The sequence below is a fragment of the Penicillium roqueforti genome (genome assembly GCF_015533775.1).
Source record: "Penicillium roqueforti strain LCP96 04111 chromosome Unknown scaffold_01, whole genome shotgun sequence".
NCBI lineage: Eukaryota > Fungi > Ascomycota > Eurotiomycetes > Eurotiales > Aspergillaceae > Penicillium > Penicillium roqueforti.
This window is the reverse complement of record NW_024067565.1, coordinates 522,939-535,300: the sequence shown is the minus strand read 5'-3', so window position 1 is coordinate 535,300 and position 12,362 is coordinate 522,939. Positions and strand designations below refer to the sequence as shown.

Genomic DNA, 12,362 nt, shown 5'->3' with positions numbered 1-12,362 from the left:
CTTTGATATCCATATGAATTTCATTTTCTCGTGCTGCATTTGGCTAAAACATATTCGGAAAACCCCCCGGCAGATTTGCAGCAGACTGATCACCTCGTAAACAGATAGCTGCATCTAGTTAGTGACCTTGCAGTCACTAATAGTCCCCCTCCAGTTCAGTCTCGGTTTCCTCATTCTTCTCACCAGCCTACTCCTTCGAAGTCTCCGTTGGTTCCAGGTTAAGCTGTCCATCGGGCTCCTGGTTCTTCGCAATCTTCTCACCCGGAGTCCGGGCACCTAGCTTGGGCTGTCCCTCAGACTCCTGGTCTTGCGCATCATGCTGCTCATCCGAAGTCTGGGCCTGTCCCTCAGGTTGCTGATTCTTCGTAATCTTCGACGCCTGGGTTTCATTCTTGGACTTTTCCTTTTCCATCATCTTCTTCTTGTGCTTGATGAACTTCGCGATCATTTCCGGCGTGATATCGGGCGTCTGATTCTTGGCCTGTACCTCAGGTTCCTGATCCTTGGTAGCCTTCTTCTCACCCGATGCCTTGGGTCCATTCTTCGACTTTTCCTTTTCCATCATCTTCTTCTTATGGTTGAGGAACTTCACGATCATCTCCATCGTGATTTCGGGCATCTTCTTCTGGGCCTGTTCCTTTTCTATCTTTTCCTTTTTCTCCTTGAGGAACTTCGCGATGACCTCGGGCGCGATAACGGGCTTGATCCTTTCCGGGTTCTGGAAATGATTGATAGTCCGATCGAGGGCCTGCTTAGGAGTTTCGAACAGGGGAATGTTGCGGGGCTCATTGCTAAGGCGACAGTGGGACTGCTCTTCCTGGGCCGAACTTCCCTTGCCTTTCTGTGGATTCGGATCCACCAGGCCCATCAGGTCTTTGACTTCCTCCATGTCCCAGCCGAAGTTTTCTAGGGTGTGGATAATCTGCCAGACAGCGACCATGGGATCCTCACCGGGCTTGACAGCAAAGTCCAACTCGTGTGTCAGCATATGCATAGCCCACTCGGCTGGGGTAGGCTCAGGGGGGCGCAAAATAGACTCCTTTGCGAGCCGACGTGCGACTTCCTCCTCGTCGGGGATGAAGTTGATAGGCGCTGGCTCCACATAGTCCATCATCCAGTCATTGTGCATGAACTTGTAGAAGCTTGGCAGGACCGACAGAATCTCATCGAAATAGTACTGTCCGAAGTTGGTCTGATAGACGTCTGTGATAATCTTCATGCCGGGCAAGATATGGACAAGTAGAGGAGCTTCGACGAGAAATTCGAACTCGTAAGTTGGGGCAAAACCAGCATCCCAGTCGATCTTTTCCCAGGGAGTGAGGTCGAAGGGACCTCTAGCAGGATCACGGAATTCCTTGCTTCGAACCTTGCCCACTGGCATCAGATCGGGGCCTAGCTCCCTGTAGTATGCCATGACTTCCTCACTAGGTTCCTCCACGGAGATGACCTCAAAGCCATCGATGTCCGGAATCTGCTTGGCTTCGATCATGTCCTTGTCAGCAATCATCTTGAATTTGCGAGCAGTCCGATCATTCCCGGCAATTGCAATGCCATATTTGACGACCTTGCGAGCGATTTCAGCGGTGAAGACCTTCTGGTCAGCATATCGAATGTTGGACCAAACCTCGGGGTCAACGACATCCTCGAAGTAGTAACCACCAAACAGCAAGGAGCAACCGCGGTTGAAGTCTCCGGGGCCTTGATGGTGTACGAGTTGCTGGTTCATCCACAGCTCTTTGGCGGACCGATCACATGTCTTTCGAGCTTCCTCAAGGTCCTCGTTCTGCTCGGGGCAAACATTGTGGTAGAGCAGGTAGGAAAAGAAGTTCTTCATGGTGTCAGTGCAGACTTTGATCTCCTCCTCAGTATCAGGATTGTAGTAGCCCATGTAGTACCCAGTTCTATCAACTAAGTTAGCATGCATGACTCGAATAAGCGTTCAAATATTATAAGACTCACAGGTAGCCAGTGGCAACGTCATTGAAAGAGATTGGGTATGGTTTTCCCATCTTAGGAATGGTGGCCGTGTGGCAGCGAGCTTGCATGGCCTCTTCTTTAGACATCTCCTTCAATTCCGAAGGAGTCACTCCCTGCGAATGGTTGGGGCCCACGCTGACACCGCCGTACTGTAGGTACTTGAGGAAAACCTTGCGTCTGTAGGGCTCAAGGCGTCGTTTGTACAAGAAGCGCTTGATCGCCTCGTCAATTCGACTAGATAGGTCATATTAGTGGCTGTTATGCGATAATATCTGGGGATCTTACTCAAGAATGGGCAAAGCACTGTCATGAAGTGTTAGACAATGTCTCAGTTTGGAAGTTAGAATTGTACTTACGGATCATAGATGTTCTTGTTCTCCTCGAACTCCTTCGGAGTAATTGGTGCATCGGCATAGAAGGGTTCGAATCCCGTGGGCGCGTTCTATTAAAGGCTGTTAGACAGAATCCGGTTGTTTAAACATCAGTATCACAGTCTTACCTCTCCTCTCTGGCTCTTGGGGCGTCTCTTGTTCTTTTTCTTCTTCTTTGATTTCGAAGAAGCATCATCGTCAAGTTCCATGTTTGCGAGAACCCTTTCCTCGTCGGGATCATGCCTGAATCCAATCTTAGGTTCTTTCTCCGAGTTCGCACCATCCTTCATATCCGAGTTGTCCGTAGTATTCTCTGGCTCTTCCGTAGCGATGGAAACACGAGGTAAAGCACTTCCAAGGTCAGCTTCATCACAAACATGCTTGTTAGGCTCCTGATCCGAACAAGCCAAAGGCTCCTCAACCTATAGAGTAGTGTCAGCATAATATTTATTATGATACAAAGGAGATTGGATCCTGGGCAGATAGAATCGGGACACTCACATCATGCTCAGTCTTGAGTGCATCCTCTGACTTCTCGAGCTCCGGAATGACTGGTTCAATGAAATGAACCCGAGCCTGCTTAGCAGATAATTGAGGCAATTCAGAGACAGATTCCGCGGAAGAGATGAAGGATCCTTCCTCGGTGGCTTCGCTATGCTCTTGGTCCGGCATGGTGGGGTCAAGGTTAGCAGGGGCACCGTCTCCAGTCATGACTTTAGTAGGCTTCATAGGCTCATCAGAGAAGCTAGGATTAAGCGACTGAACAGGGGGAGACAAATTGTCTTCACGGGTAGGCTCGGGCCTTTCATCCATGATGAATGATAGAAGTAACGAGGTTGAAAGGATGAAGTTTCCGTGTTGCGAGAAGCAAGGATAAATATTGGAAGGAGAAGGAAAGATCAAAACAAAGAGACAAGACTTAATAGCAAGGCTCTGATTGCTTAGTCGTGATGTTTAGTCGTGATGTTTAGTTGTGAGGATTAGTCGTTATAAACCTCATCCATAGATGAGATCAGGCAAACAACCAAACACCCAAACAACCTTATGTTTCTTTCACTATTATAAGATGATTTACAATTTGTTGAGTTTGAAAGGAGAAAATAAATAAAGGAAAAATCCAAGAATTACAATTATGAATGGATAAGTTAGTGAGTTCAATGTTGTATACACAGATCGTATAGTTCATCTAAGATTAGGGTTGAGAGTGACATCGCCCCCACCCCCCTTATCCCGCGTTTGGGATGTCATTTCTCCAGATCTCACTTCTTTCTCATATATTAGCATTTAGCATACGTTTAAACAATTCACCTTATTTGCATTCTATTTGCCAGGCTTAAAGATACCTGTGAATCTCTACACCTCAGGACTACTCCAGCTGTTTGGGGCATCCGGAATACAGACCTCCTCATGTCATAAGAGCCGAGTGATTGTATCAAAATGCCTTCGAAATCAGAAAATCGAAAGACACCACAGCTGGGCAGCGAGGATCTGATCCCTTTTGACCATGCTGCTGCCGGACAGTAAGTTCCACACCGCCGCTCTGTGCCCTGACGCGACGTCCCACACGAATTAACCCAGCCGGGTGTGCGAAAGAAAACCAACACTGGCGGACTCGAGTACGATATTTGATTTATGTCCATGCTAACAATATATTTCTATCCAGTGACGGCGTTCGCTGTACGGCCTCTGGCGCCCTGATCGCGAAACCGTGCACGCGGCAAGAGGTAGAATTCTACGAATCCAGCGCGCTCCACCCGGAATTACAGGAGTTCATGCCTCTCTACGTCGGATCCCTCTCATCTTCCGAACAACAGCAACCGCTGGCGATTGCTGCCGCCCGAGAATCTGGCATCCTTCCCCTCTCCGAGCCCGGCGACGTAACGGCCGATTTCTCCCAGCCTAGCCAACCGCCATCCCACACAACCGCCACGCACAAAGACGGCGCTGCCCCTGCTAAGGAGGAATCAGTATGGGTGCCCTCTGGAGGCAAGGAAATCGATACTGGTTTGTCGATCGTGCTGGAGAACATCGCCTGTGGGTTCCGTCGGCCAAACGTGCTGGACGTTAAGCTCGGCGCGCGTTTATGGGCGGACGATGCGCCGCTCGAGAAGCGGAAGAAACTTGATACCGTATCGAAGGAAACCACCAGTTCTAGCGTTGGATATCGCATCGCGGGCATGAAAGTCTGGACTGGCCACAATGGGGAGACCGATGAGGGCGATCGGACAAACCCGTATGCTACGAAATACGAGGGTGCAGAGGGCGAAAGAGGCGAAGTCATCGAGAAGGATGGCTATCGGCGGTATGACAAGTGGTACGGTCGCTCCTTCAGTAAGGATAATGTCAAGCAAGGCTTTGAAACCTTTCTTGCTGGCGCAAAGGCGGGCAAGATAGACCGATCAAAAATGGTCGCCCAGCGCTTGACGGAAGAATTGAAAAACTTGCAGCGTGTTCTTGAATCAAAAGAGAGCCGGATGTACTCTGCGAGTGTATTGGTGGTCTACGAAGGAGATATAGAAGCGATGGAGCAGGCAATTGAAGAGGAACAGAAAGCCCCAGCAACCCGTTCTCGGGAAGAAGAAGATGATGATGAAGATGACGAGGAATTTGAACTTCCCGAAGAAGCTTTCCAGATGGTTAATGTCCAGCTTGGTGATGGGATGCCTCAACAGGCTATCAATATCAGCATTGACCCCGAAACCATGCAGATGCCCGACGTGGACGATGACGAGGAGGACGAAACTCCTAAAGTCCACGCCCTCCGCCTGATTGATTTTGCACATGCCAGCTGGACCCCTGGACAAGGCCCGGATGAGAATCTACTCATGGGTGTGCGCAGCCTCGTTAAGATGTTTGAGGAACTGGCAGAGTGAGATGGAGTATAGAATCGCATGTGCCCACAGTTGCTGGCGGCCGTTGGATGCACTACTAGCAACTTTTATTATATTTTATTTCAGTCCAATTCGCTATGTAGATCACATCTTCGTTTATCACTCAGCCAATTTATTGCATTCATTCTTTCAGCGCGCCAGGCCCACGACCTCTATAAAAGTGCTGACATAATCCCGCCGAGACTTCGACATTGATCTTCAACATCGCGGAATCGCAACTGCGGAAACCCTCAAGTCAAAATGTTCCCCACACGCGCCCTTTTCGGCCGGTCGGTCTGGAAAGGTGAGTCTTGTCGGATCTAGAAGATCTCTATTTCAGGATCAATTCCTAAGAGGCCACACGCTAATACTTCCAACAGGCCCAAACATCGTCCCGTACGTGACAGAAATCAAACTCCTCCCTTCGAACCTACAAAACCTTTACAACGGGAACATCTCATACTGGAATTGAAAGCTGACTGGATTATCCAAAACAGTCTTCCTCTCCCACGCACCCTCCCCCCTCCACCCAACACCCCCCCGATCCGCACCACGAAACGCGCAGCAACCATCCTCCCGAACTTTGTCGGTCTGCGCTTTGCTGTACACAATGGCAAGACATACGTCGAGATCCAGGTGACAGAGGAGATGGTCGGACGGAAGCTTGGAGAATATGTTGCGTATGTATACATATTTCTACGTCTGTTCAGCACAAGCATGATGAGCAGGCTCAGAATGATGCGGTTATTTACTGACATTCAATCTGCTCTACAGGACCCGCAAGCGCTTCACATACAAGCAGTCTAAGAACAAATAAACGACTCGCATGATCATCCTAGTGCAGATACTTCTTTGTACTAGGAGAGCTACATTACATCTCTTTATTTTGCGACACTATGTACAGATATATCGTTGGATTCATTGTGACATTAGCTGCTTTTGGGTCGGAGTTCAATATAAAATTTTCTTTTTCCTAGATTCAAACTGCGAATAAAGTGCAATACCCAAATAGAACCTGTATAGGAAGGCAAATAACGAGTAATAGTCCTTATTCAATCTGCGGTGTTCTTATAGATTCTGATGCATAATTCGAAGCTAGCAACACATGAGAAATGTTCATATCATTACTTAACTAGTTCCTATAGCATTGCAGGCACAGATTCTAGTAAGTAAAAGTTAGTTAAGAAAAAAGAGAAAACGCCATCCATTGGATCCGCCCAGACACCAGCCCAGACTAGCAATGCAGTCATGATCCCAGGCCACGCAGGACCATTTGCACACCTAAACGCCATAAGCCCGAAAATGCAAAAGACAAATGATGCAAAACCCCGAAGAGCAGTTTCCATCAATGTACTACCTGTAGAACTCGCCTCGCTTCACGCTGACTCCATATTCTGAGACTGCCATTCCCAGGTCTTCCATGGTCAACACCGTACGTCCCTGACCAGAGCCACCCGAGCCACCACCTCCAAATCCAGGCCGCTGGATACCGAGATGGGTGCCTGCTTTATTACCCTTACCACCATCGCCGCCAGGAGCTGGGGCACCACCTGCGCCAGCCGGAGCACCGAGACCAGCCGCAGCTGCTAGACTGCCGATGGGGTTGTTTGCGGAGGAGCTGTTTGAGGCGCGGATTCGGGCAAACTGGTACGAATCTGCTGCGATGTCTGAGACAAACTTTTGTGCGGCAAGCGCTAGGAGTCGCGCCAGGTGAGGTGGGGTTTGGCCGGGGCCAGTGCCTGGTGGTGGGAGACCGGCGAGGGTGAGGTAGTGAGCAGTGACTGCGTCGGGAATCTGGAGATCGAAGGTCAGTTTTTTTTTGCTTTTCCTTGATTGTCCGATGGGTCTTTTGTTTTATATCATGGGTCTCGCTTTCGATGCGCTTGCGCGAAATCTTGGGATCAATCGATGGTGGCGGGGATGCCGTGGTCCACCGTGTGACCAGGCGATCAGGGGAAGCTCAGAGAGGTTACAGTCTTGTTTTAGAGATGACTTACAATTGGTGCATAGTCATCCATCTTGCCGAGGAACTCGCGCAAGCTTGTTTCCTTCTTGGAGGGTTCTGGCGCGGGGGCCATGGGATCTTGGCCAGGCGCGGTGGTGTTCGCGTTCGCTTCGGTCTGATTCTCGGTGTTCATATCGACGTCTTTTTCGATGGAAACATCAAGATCAGGCTCAGTTTTGATGTTATCTTCCGATTCGGTCGGAGGGGGATGCTCTTGTGATCCGTTCTGGGGTATGGGTTGGGAAGGTTGCGATGTTTGAGAGTCGGCCATGTTGGGCAAATATCGGCGGGAAACCCTGCAAGTATCCTTTAATTGAGACTGGGCTGCAGAGTTCCAAGTACAAGGCCAATCAATGGCTGCGGCGGTTATACGTTCGTTTATAGGGAGATTCAAAGTCACACGGGTGGTGCACGGGCCATCTGATGACCTACCTCGACTACCACGCTATGTATCAACGCATATATATTGTAATCTAAAGCTATCTACATCTAAAGAGTGTGTTTATTTTATTCATTATCATTTATTTGAAATGTATCACTATGTACTCATACAATTGGGATGCAATAAAAGCAATCGCCCAGTCCGGCGCAATGTCGCAATCCCATAGTAAAACAAATGTGGTTCCCGAAGGAACAAATATCACAATCCAGCCCTAGACTCCGAAACGAAATTGCAAATCCGAAGTTCACATGATGAATCTTGCGGATAAAAAGCTAAATCAATAAGACAAATGGTTGGATATGACAATCCTCTACTGTCCCAACTGCATATGAGGATCGATGTGATCAGGAGTTGGCTGAGCATGCTGCTGAGGGTACTGACTTCCGTGTACCTCCTGGCTCAAAGTCTGCATGAGGTTCTGTTCCGCGGTTTGATCAAATACGGACTGGCTGTTAGCATCCGGTGGAAGGCTAGGTGAGGCGGACATATCGTGTCCCGACACGGGTGCCCCATGAGCTCCAGCAAGGGCCATCATACCCTTAATTCCTTCCACATGGGCCTTGTCTTCTTCGCCCTGCTTCTTCTGTCTTTCACGGGCTTCCCGTTTGGCTGCCTGGGCAGGAGCGCGGGTTTTCAATTCACCGGTGACGAACTTCAGGTAGTATGGGACCTCAATTCCACTCTTCAAGAAGAAGAGTTTCAAGTTGCGAGCCTTGTCCTTCAGCTGTACCTGGTTACGATCTTTGAGTGCTTCACTTATCGTTCCACCAGGTCCAAACATAGCAAGAATCTGACTCCAGTGGGGCCCCTTCACACGGTCTAGGCCGGCCATCAACGCGTTCTCTTCTTCAGTGGTCCAGGGTCGACGCTGACTGGGAAGGCCAGATTTACGGCTAGTCGGAGAAGATTTTGCAGATGCGGCCATTCGGGCACGCTCGTAGAGAACCTGAGTGGGCTGTGACTGAGAGTAATGGGGAATCCCCGGCATGTATCCATGGTTGGAGGACATGCCATTTGCTCTAGCTTGCATAGCTTGCGCTGCATTGGGGTTGTATTGCTGGAAGGTGGCCTGTAACGGGCTCTGCTGGAAAGTCAAGGGGGAGGCCTGCTGTGTTTGATAACTTCCAGGGGGGGTCGGACTATGATGATATTGTTGGTGAACTGGCTGCGATTGTTGTGCAGCAGTGTAGCCATGGAGATATTGATTATCAGGTTGGATCGTCTGTTGCTGCGGCTGCTGTGGTGGCGGCTGTTGGTGCTGGGGTTGTTGCGGTTGTTGCGGTAGAGGCGACGGACTAGCCTGAGACTGGGTCTGTTGGGGTTGCTGCTGATGCTGTTGTTGCGACTGCTGCTGAGAGCGTCGGAGACCATGGCCCTGTAGAGCAATCTGCGCTGCTCGGGCAGCACGTGCGACAAGGTCGCCATGCATGTTTCGGTCCACCGGGACTTCAACTTGTTGGTTGAGTGCGAATTGACCCTGGTGGGTGGTGTTGGGCGATTCGTGAGCATCGCCATTTGAACTCGAGGGCTGACGTCCCTTGACGGCTTTCTTTCCCTAGATGATCTTAGCATAAAAATAATCTTTGAGGAAGATAAAGAGCAACAAACGAACCTGTTGGGTATTGATGGCGTCAAAGTTCTTCGAAATGTAGGAGCTGAGATCTCGGAGGAAATCTTCCCAGTGATACTTATCCGGCAGGGCATTCAGCGCTTCCTCATTGTTGATCTCATTGAGAAGGATGTCACGGCGAGAGGTGAGACGATTCACGAAATCTGTCTCAGATGGTGCCAGCTGCCTGGTACCAGGACGTCTCGCCAACAACCGTTGTTCCATGTCGTCCGGGAACAGATTGTAGAGGAGCTGTGTACGGGTGAGAGATTTGTTATGCATGGCTGCGATGAAAGCCTGTGTCTTGAGTTCGAGGTATAGAGCACCTTGGACCTTCAGTAAACGACCGCCCTCGGGGACAAACACGTCTAAGAAATGATCATTGAGGTCCGCAAACCCAATTTCCTGAGATCCAAAGATACTCGAGACAAAGGACGCCAGGTTCGCTTTGCGAATGACATCAATTTGAGAAGGGTCTGTGATTTCAAGGTCCGTAGGCTGAAGGAATGAGTGCTTGACGGTGTAGACTCGCTTTGTATGGTCAAATAAGGAGCGCATGGTGGCATATGCCTGGCCATTTTCGGAGTCAGGTTCGGAAACCATAGCAGTAAGGTCTTGATAGGTGTTTTTGGAAAGGAATGACAAGATTTGCGTCGACTAGGAGATGATTGGCCAGATGTTAGGAAGCCGAGATTGTGTAAATAGTATCAATTCAACTCACAAGATTATCCAGGATAGGGAGACTCTGAATCTTGAGGTGAGAGTTGGCCTTGAGGAAAGCAAAACCTCTGGCTCCTGGGAAATCATTCGACGGTGGTAGTTCTTGAGGTCCCATTGCAACGGTTTGCTCCTGACGCTCTGTGTGATCCATGATTTCAGAGATGATTGTAGCCACGTCGTGATTGAGATCAGAGTTGCCGTCCTGGGTAGTGGCGACCTCTGTAGAGGAATCATGGGTGTTGTGAGTGCTATGCTGAAGAGTTTGGTTCACATCGAGAACGTTCTGCTCAACTGTATCAATAACACCTTCGCCAAGAGCCGAGGCCAATTCTTCTTCAATTTTGTGACCAGGGCCATGCTGATCGGCCATCAAGGTGACTCCGTCGGGCAGAGAAATATCACCGTTGGAGCTATCGCCTGTACGGCGCTTCTTGGCCGCCGGAGGCGATCCATGCTCCTCATCGTCGAGGGAATGAGACACTTTTTGGTCTGTGATACAGATTTAAAAGGTGAGTATTGATTCTAGAGTTATATTGAGGTCCCATTGGCGATGAGGGTGATAGGTATGGGTGGGGGTGGTCGAGGCTGGTGAACGGGACGATCGGATGAGGCGCTTGAAGAGAACACTTACCAATGTCACCTCCATCAGAGGGGAAGGGAGGAAAGTCGGATGTTTCCTGGCCATCGAATGATGGCCGCGCGCCTCGAGTCTCGACCATTTGGAATAAGCGCCTGTCGGGGTATCAACTTCCGAGAGCAGAAATGAGGGCTTAGGGGTAGGGCGCATTTGTAGGGCTTGCGGAAGAAGGATGGAGGAGCAAAATATGATTTTTCTGCCGGGCGGTAGAAATTTCGGAGGTGATGGGTGGAAGCGTGGACATCAAAAAAATGTATGCGTGGAGGTTCGTGGAAGGAAGGTAATGGGGAGAGGGGAGAAGGAAACCTTGGCGGAAGTTGCGTGGTTGAGTGTATAAATGTGCGTATGTTTATCTCGTCAATTCATAAGTACCTTTTTCGTGTGTTCACCATGCAAAAGGTACATCATTCGTATTAATTTTAGGTCTCTCGAACGATCATCAACTTGTTCTACCTTATATGCCTGGCATGAAACCCGTCTCTTATTCAATAATATCAATTATCAGATCTACGATAGCCCAGTGACTCTCGCTGAAGATTTTTCGGTATTCTGCCCAGGTTTTAGAAGAAAGACAGTCCGGGAAAAAGGTGATAAATATCTTCTCTAGGAGAATGAGGCAATCAATTGTTCCATCGAGTACATAGAGATCTGCTATCGTCTCTAGGAACTTTATCTATATCTCTGTGATCTTGAGTTCCTACAGCTAGATAATCTCCGAGGCCGCTGAGGGTGGGCCAGATTTACCAATCTTCTTGGCTCAAACTGGCTTGCATAAGAGAAAATACTACCAAAATATGCAGATATCATGACAATATCCAGAGAGACATATGGTATGTACATGTACTCCGTATATTGTAGGTCGGCAGGTACCTCACAGGGGGCTAGTTCCGTTTTAAGACTAGCGTGCTATGTATACATTTGGCGATTTGCTCACTAGTGATGCCTACATGTACGCTACTTATAATCTTTAGACGGAATTTTGTTCCGTAAACAGCATTCTATCGTTCTGTATACTATTATCTACAATTAGTAAATTATGACCCAGGTATCTATGTAGACTGGTGTATATAAAAGTCCCATCGACTCTCTCTTTGCGGATAATTTGTGCGCGTCATCAATCCTATGCCACCTGTATAAGTTGTGTGCAACCTTGAGCCTACCAATCGTATGAAAAAATGAGCTGTGATGAACATCCACACAAAATTCAGATTCGGTCATGGTACTTTCTGAATTTATAAATCGAATGAAGTTATCCTACTGTTCAATATATATAGTGTGTGGTTTGTGTGGTTTGTGTGGTTTATTATTGACATCGACTAGACACTTCTAGCTCCCAGTGACTCCTCAAGTATCCTTTTTGATTGACACTTCGTAATGAATCTACATGCAAGGTTAATAGTGTCGTCAAGATTCAGCTGCTCCTCACCATCCGAAGAACCCGAAAGCTTGGAGTGCCTTGAGTTTTGATATTCGCGAATAGAAAGCCGGTATGTCTACTAGCAGTACTACCGGCTCCTGAAAGCGGATATCTCACCGTCTGGTTCCCTGGTATCCTCGTAACCCTAACACTACCATACCATTCGAGGCCTGGACCATGGAGGTCCGAGTTTCTTTACTACAAAGAGGTTGCCCCCGTAGTTTATAGAGCTAGTCAATCAATCCATCCATCCAGTCAAGGCCTGCTGTTCTTTGATGCTTGAAAGACCATGTTGATGTACAGCCTATTCATCA

The 12,362-nt window shown here is 48.7% G+C and overlaps 5 protein-coding genes across 5 annotated transcripts; 2 read left to right on the top strand and 3 right to left on the bottom strand.

The window, feature by feature from the left end:
- Positions 1 to 187: 187 nt before the first annotated feature.
- Positions 188 to 3,161, bottom strand: LCP9604111_576 (uncharacterized protein; the record flags this gene model as incomplete). Its single annotated transcript, XM_039069473.1, has 6 exons — positions 188 to 1,901; positions 1,960 to 2,211; positions 2,263 to 2,280; positions 2,334 to 2,419; positions 2,477 to 2,770; positions 2,850 to 3,161. The coding sequence occupies 6 exons, from the start codon at positions 3,159 to 3,161 to the stop codon at positions 188 to 190; spliced, it is 2,676 nt and encodes an 891-aa protein (XP_038933124.1).
- A 624-nt stretch (positions 3,162 to 3,785) lies between these two features.
- Positions 3,786 to 5,221, top strand: LCP9604111_575 (inositol polyphosphate multikinase; the record flags this gene model as incomplete). The annotated part of the gene is made up of 2 exons (XM_039069462.1): positions 3,786 to 3,868; positions 4,012 to 5,221. The coding sequence occupies 2 exons, from the start codon at positions 3,786 to 3,788 to the stop codon at positions 5,219 to 5,221; spliced, it is 1,293 nt and encodes a 430-aa protein (XP_038933123.1).
- A 258-nt stretch (positions 5,222 to 5,479) lies between these two features.
- LCP9604111_574 (mitochondrial 37S ribosomal protein uS19m) lies at positions 5,480 to 6,035 on the top strand (the record flags this gene model as incomplete). The annotated part of the gene is made up of 4 exons (XM_039069451.1): positions 5,480 to 5,522; positions 5,599 to 5,614; positions 5,716 to 5,898; positions 5,993 to 6,035. The coding sequence occupies 4 exons, from the start codon at positions 5,480 to 5,482 to the stop codon at positions 6,033 to 6,035; spliced, it is 285 nt and encodes a 94-aa protein (XP_038933122.1).
- A 536-nt stretch (positions 6,036 to 6,571) lies between these two features.
- Positions 6,572 to 7,494, bottom strand: LCP9604111_573 (putative TFIID and and SAGA complex TAF10 subunit; the record flags this gene model as incomplete). Its single annotated transcript, XM_039069440.1, has 2 exons — positions 6,572 to 7,012; positions 7,216 to 7,494. The coding sequence occupies 2 exons, from the start codon at positions 7,492 to 7,494 to the stop codon at positions 6,572 to 6,574; spliced, it is 720 nt and encodes a 239-aa protein (XP_038933121.1).
- A 481-nt stretch (positions 7,495 to 7,975) lies between these two features.
- On the bottom strand, positions 7,976 to 10,713 carry LCP9604111_572 (uncharacterized protein; the record flags this gene model as incomplete). The annotated part of the gene is made up of 4 exons (XM_039069429.1): positions 7,976 to 9,220; positions 9,278 to 9,931; positions 9,996 to 10,483; positions 10,626 to 10,713. 4 exons carry the CDS (start codon positions 10,711 to 10,713, stop codon positions 7,976 to 7,978), a joined length of 2,475 nt encoding a protein of 824 aa, XP_038933120.1.
- Between the last annotated feature and the right edge of the window lie 1,649 nt (positions 10,714 to 12,362).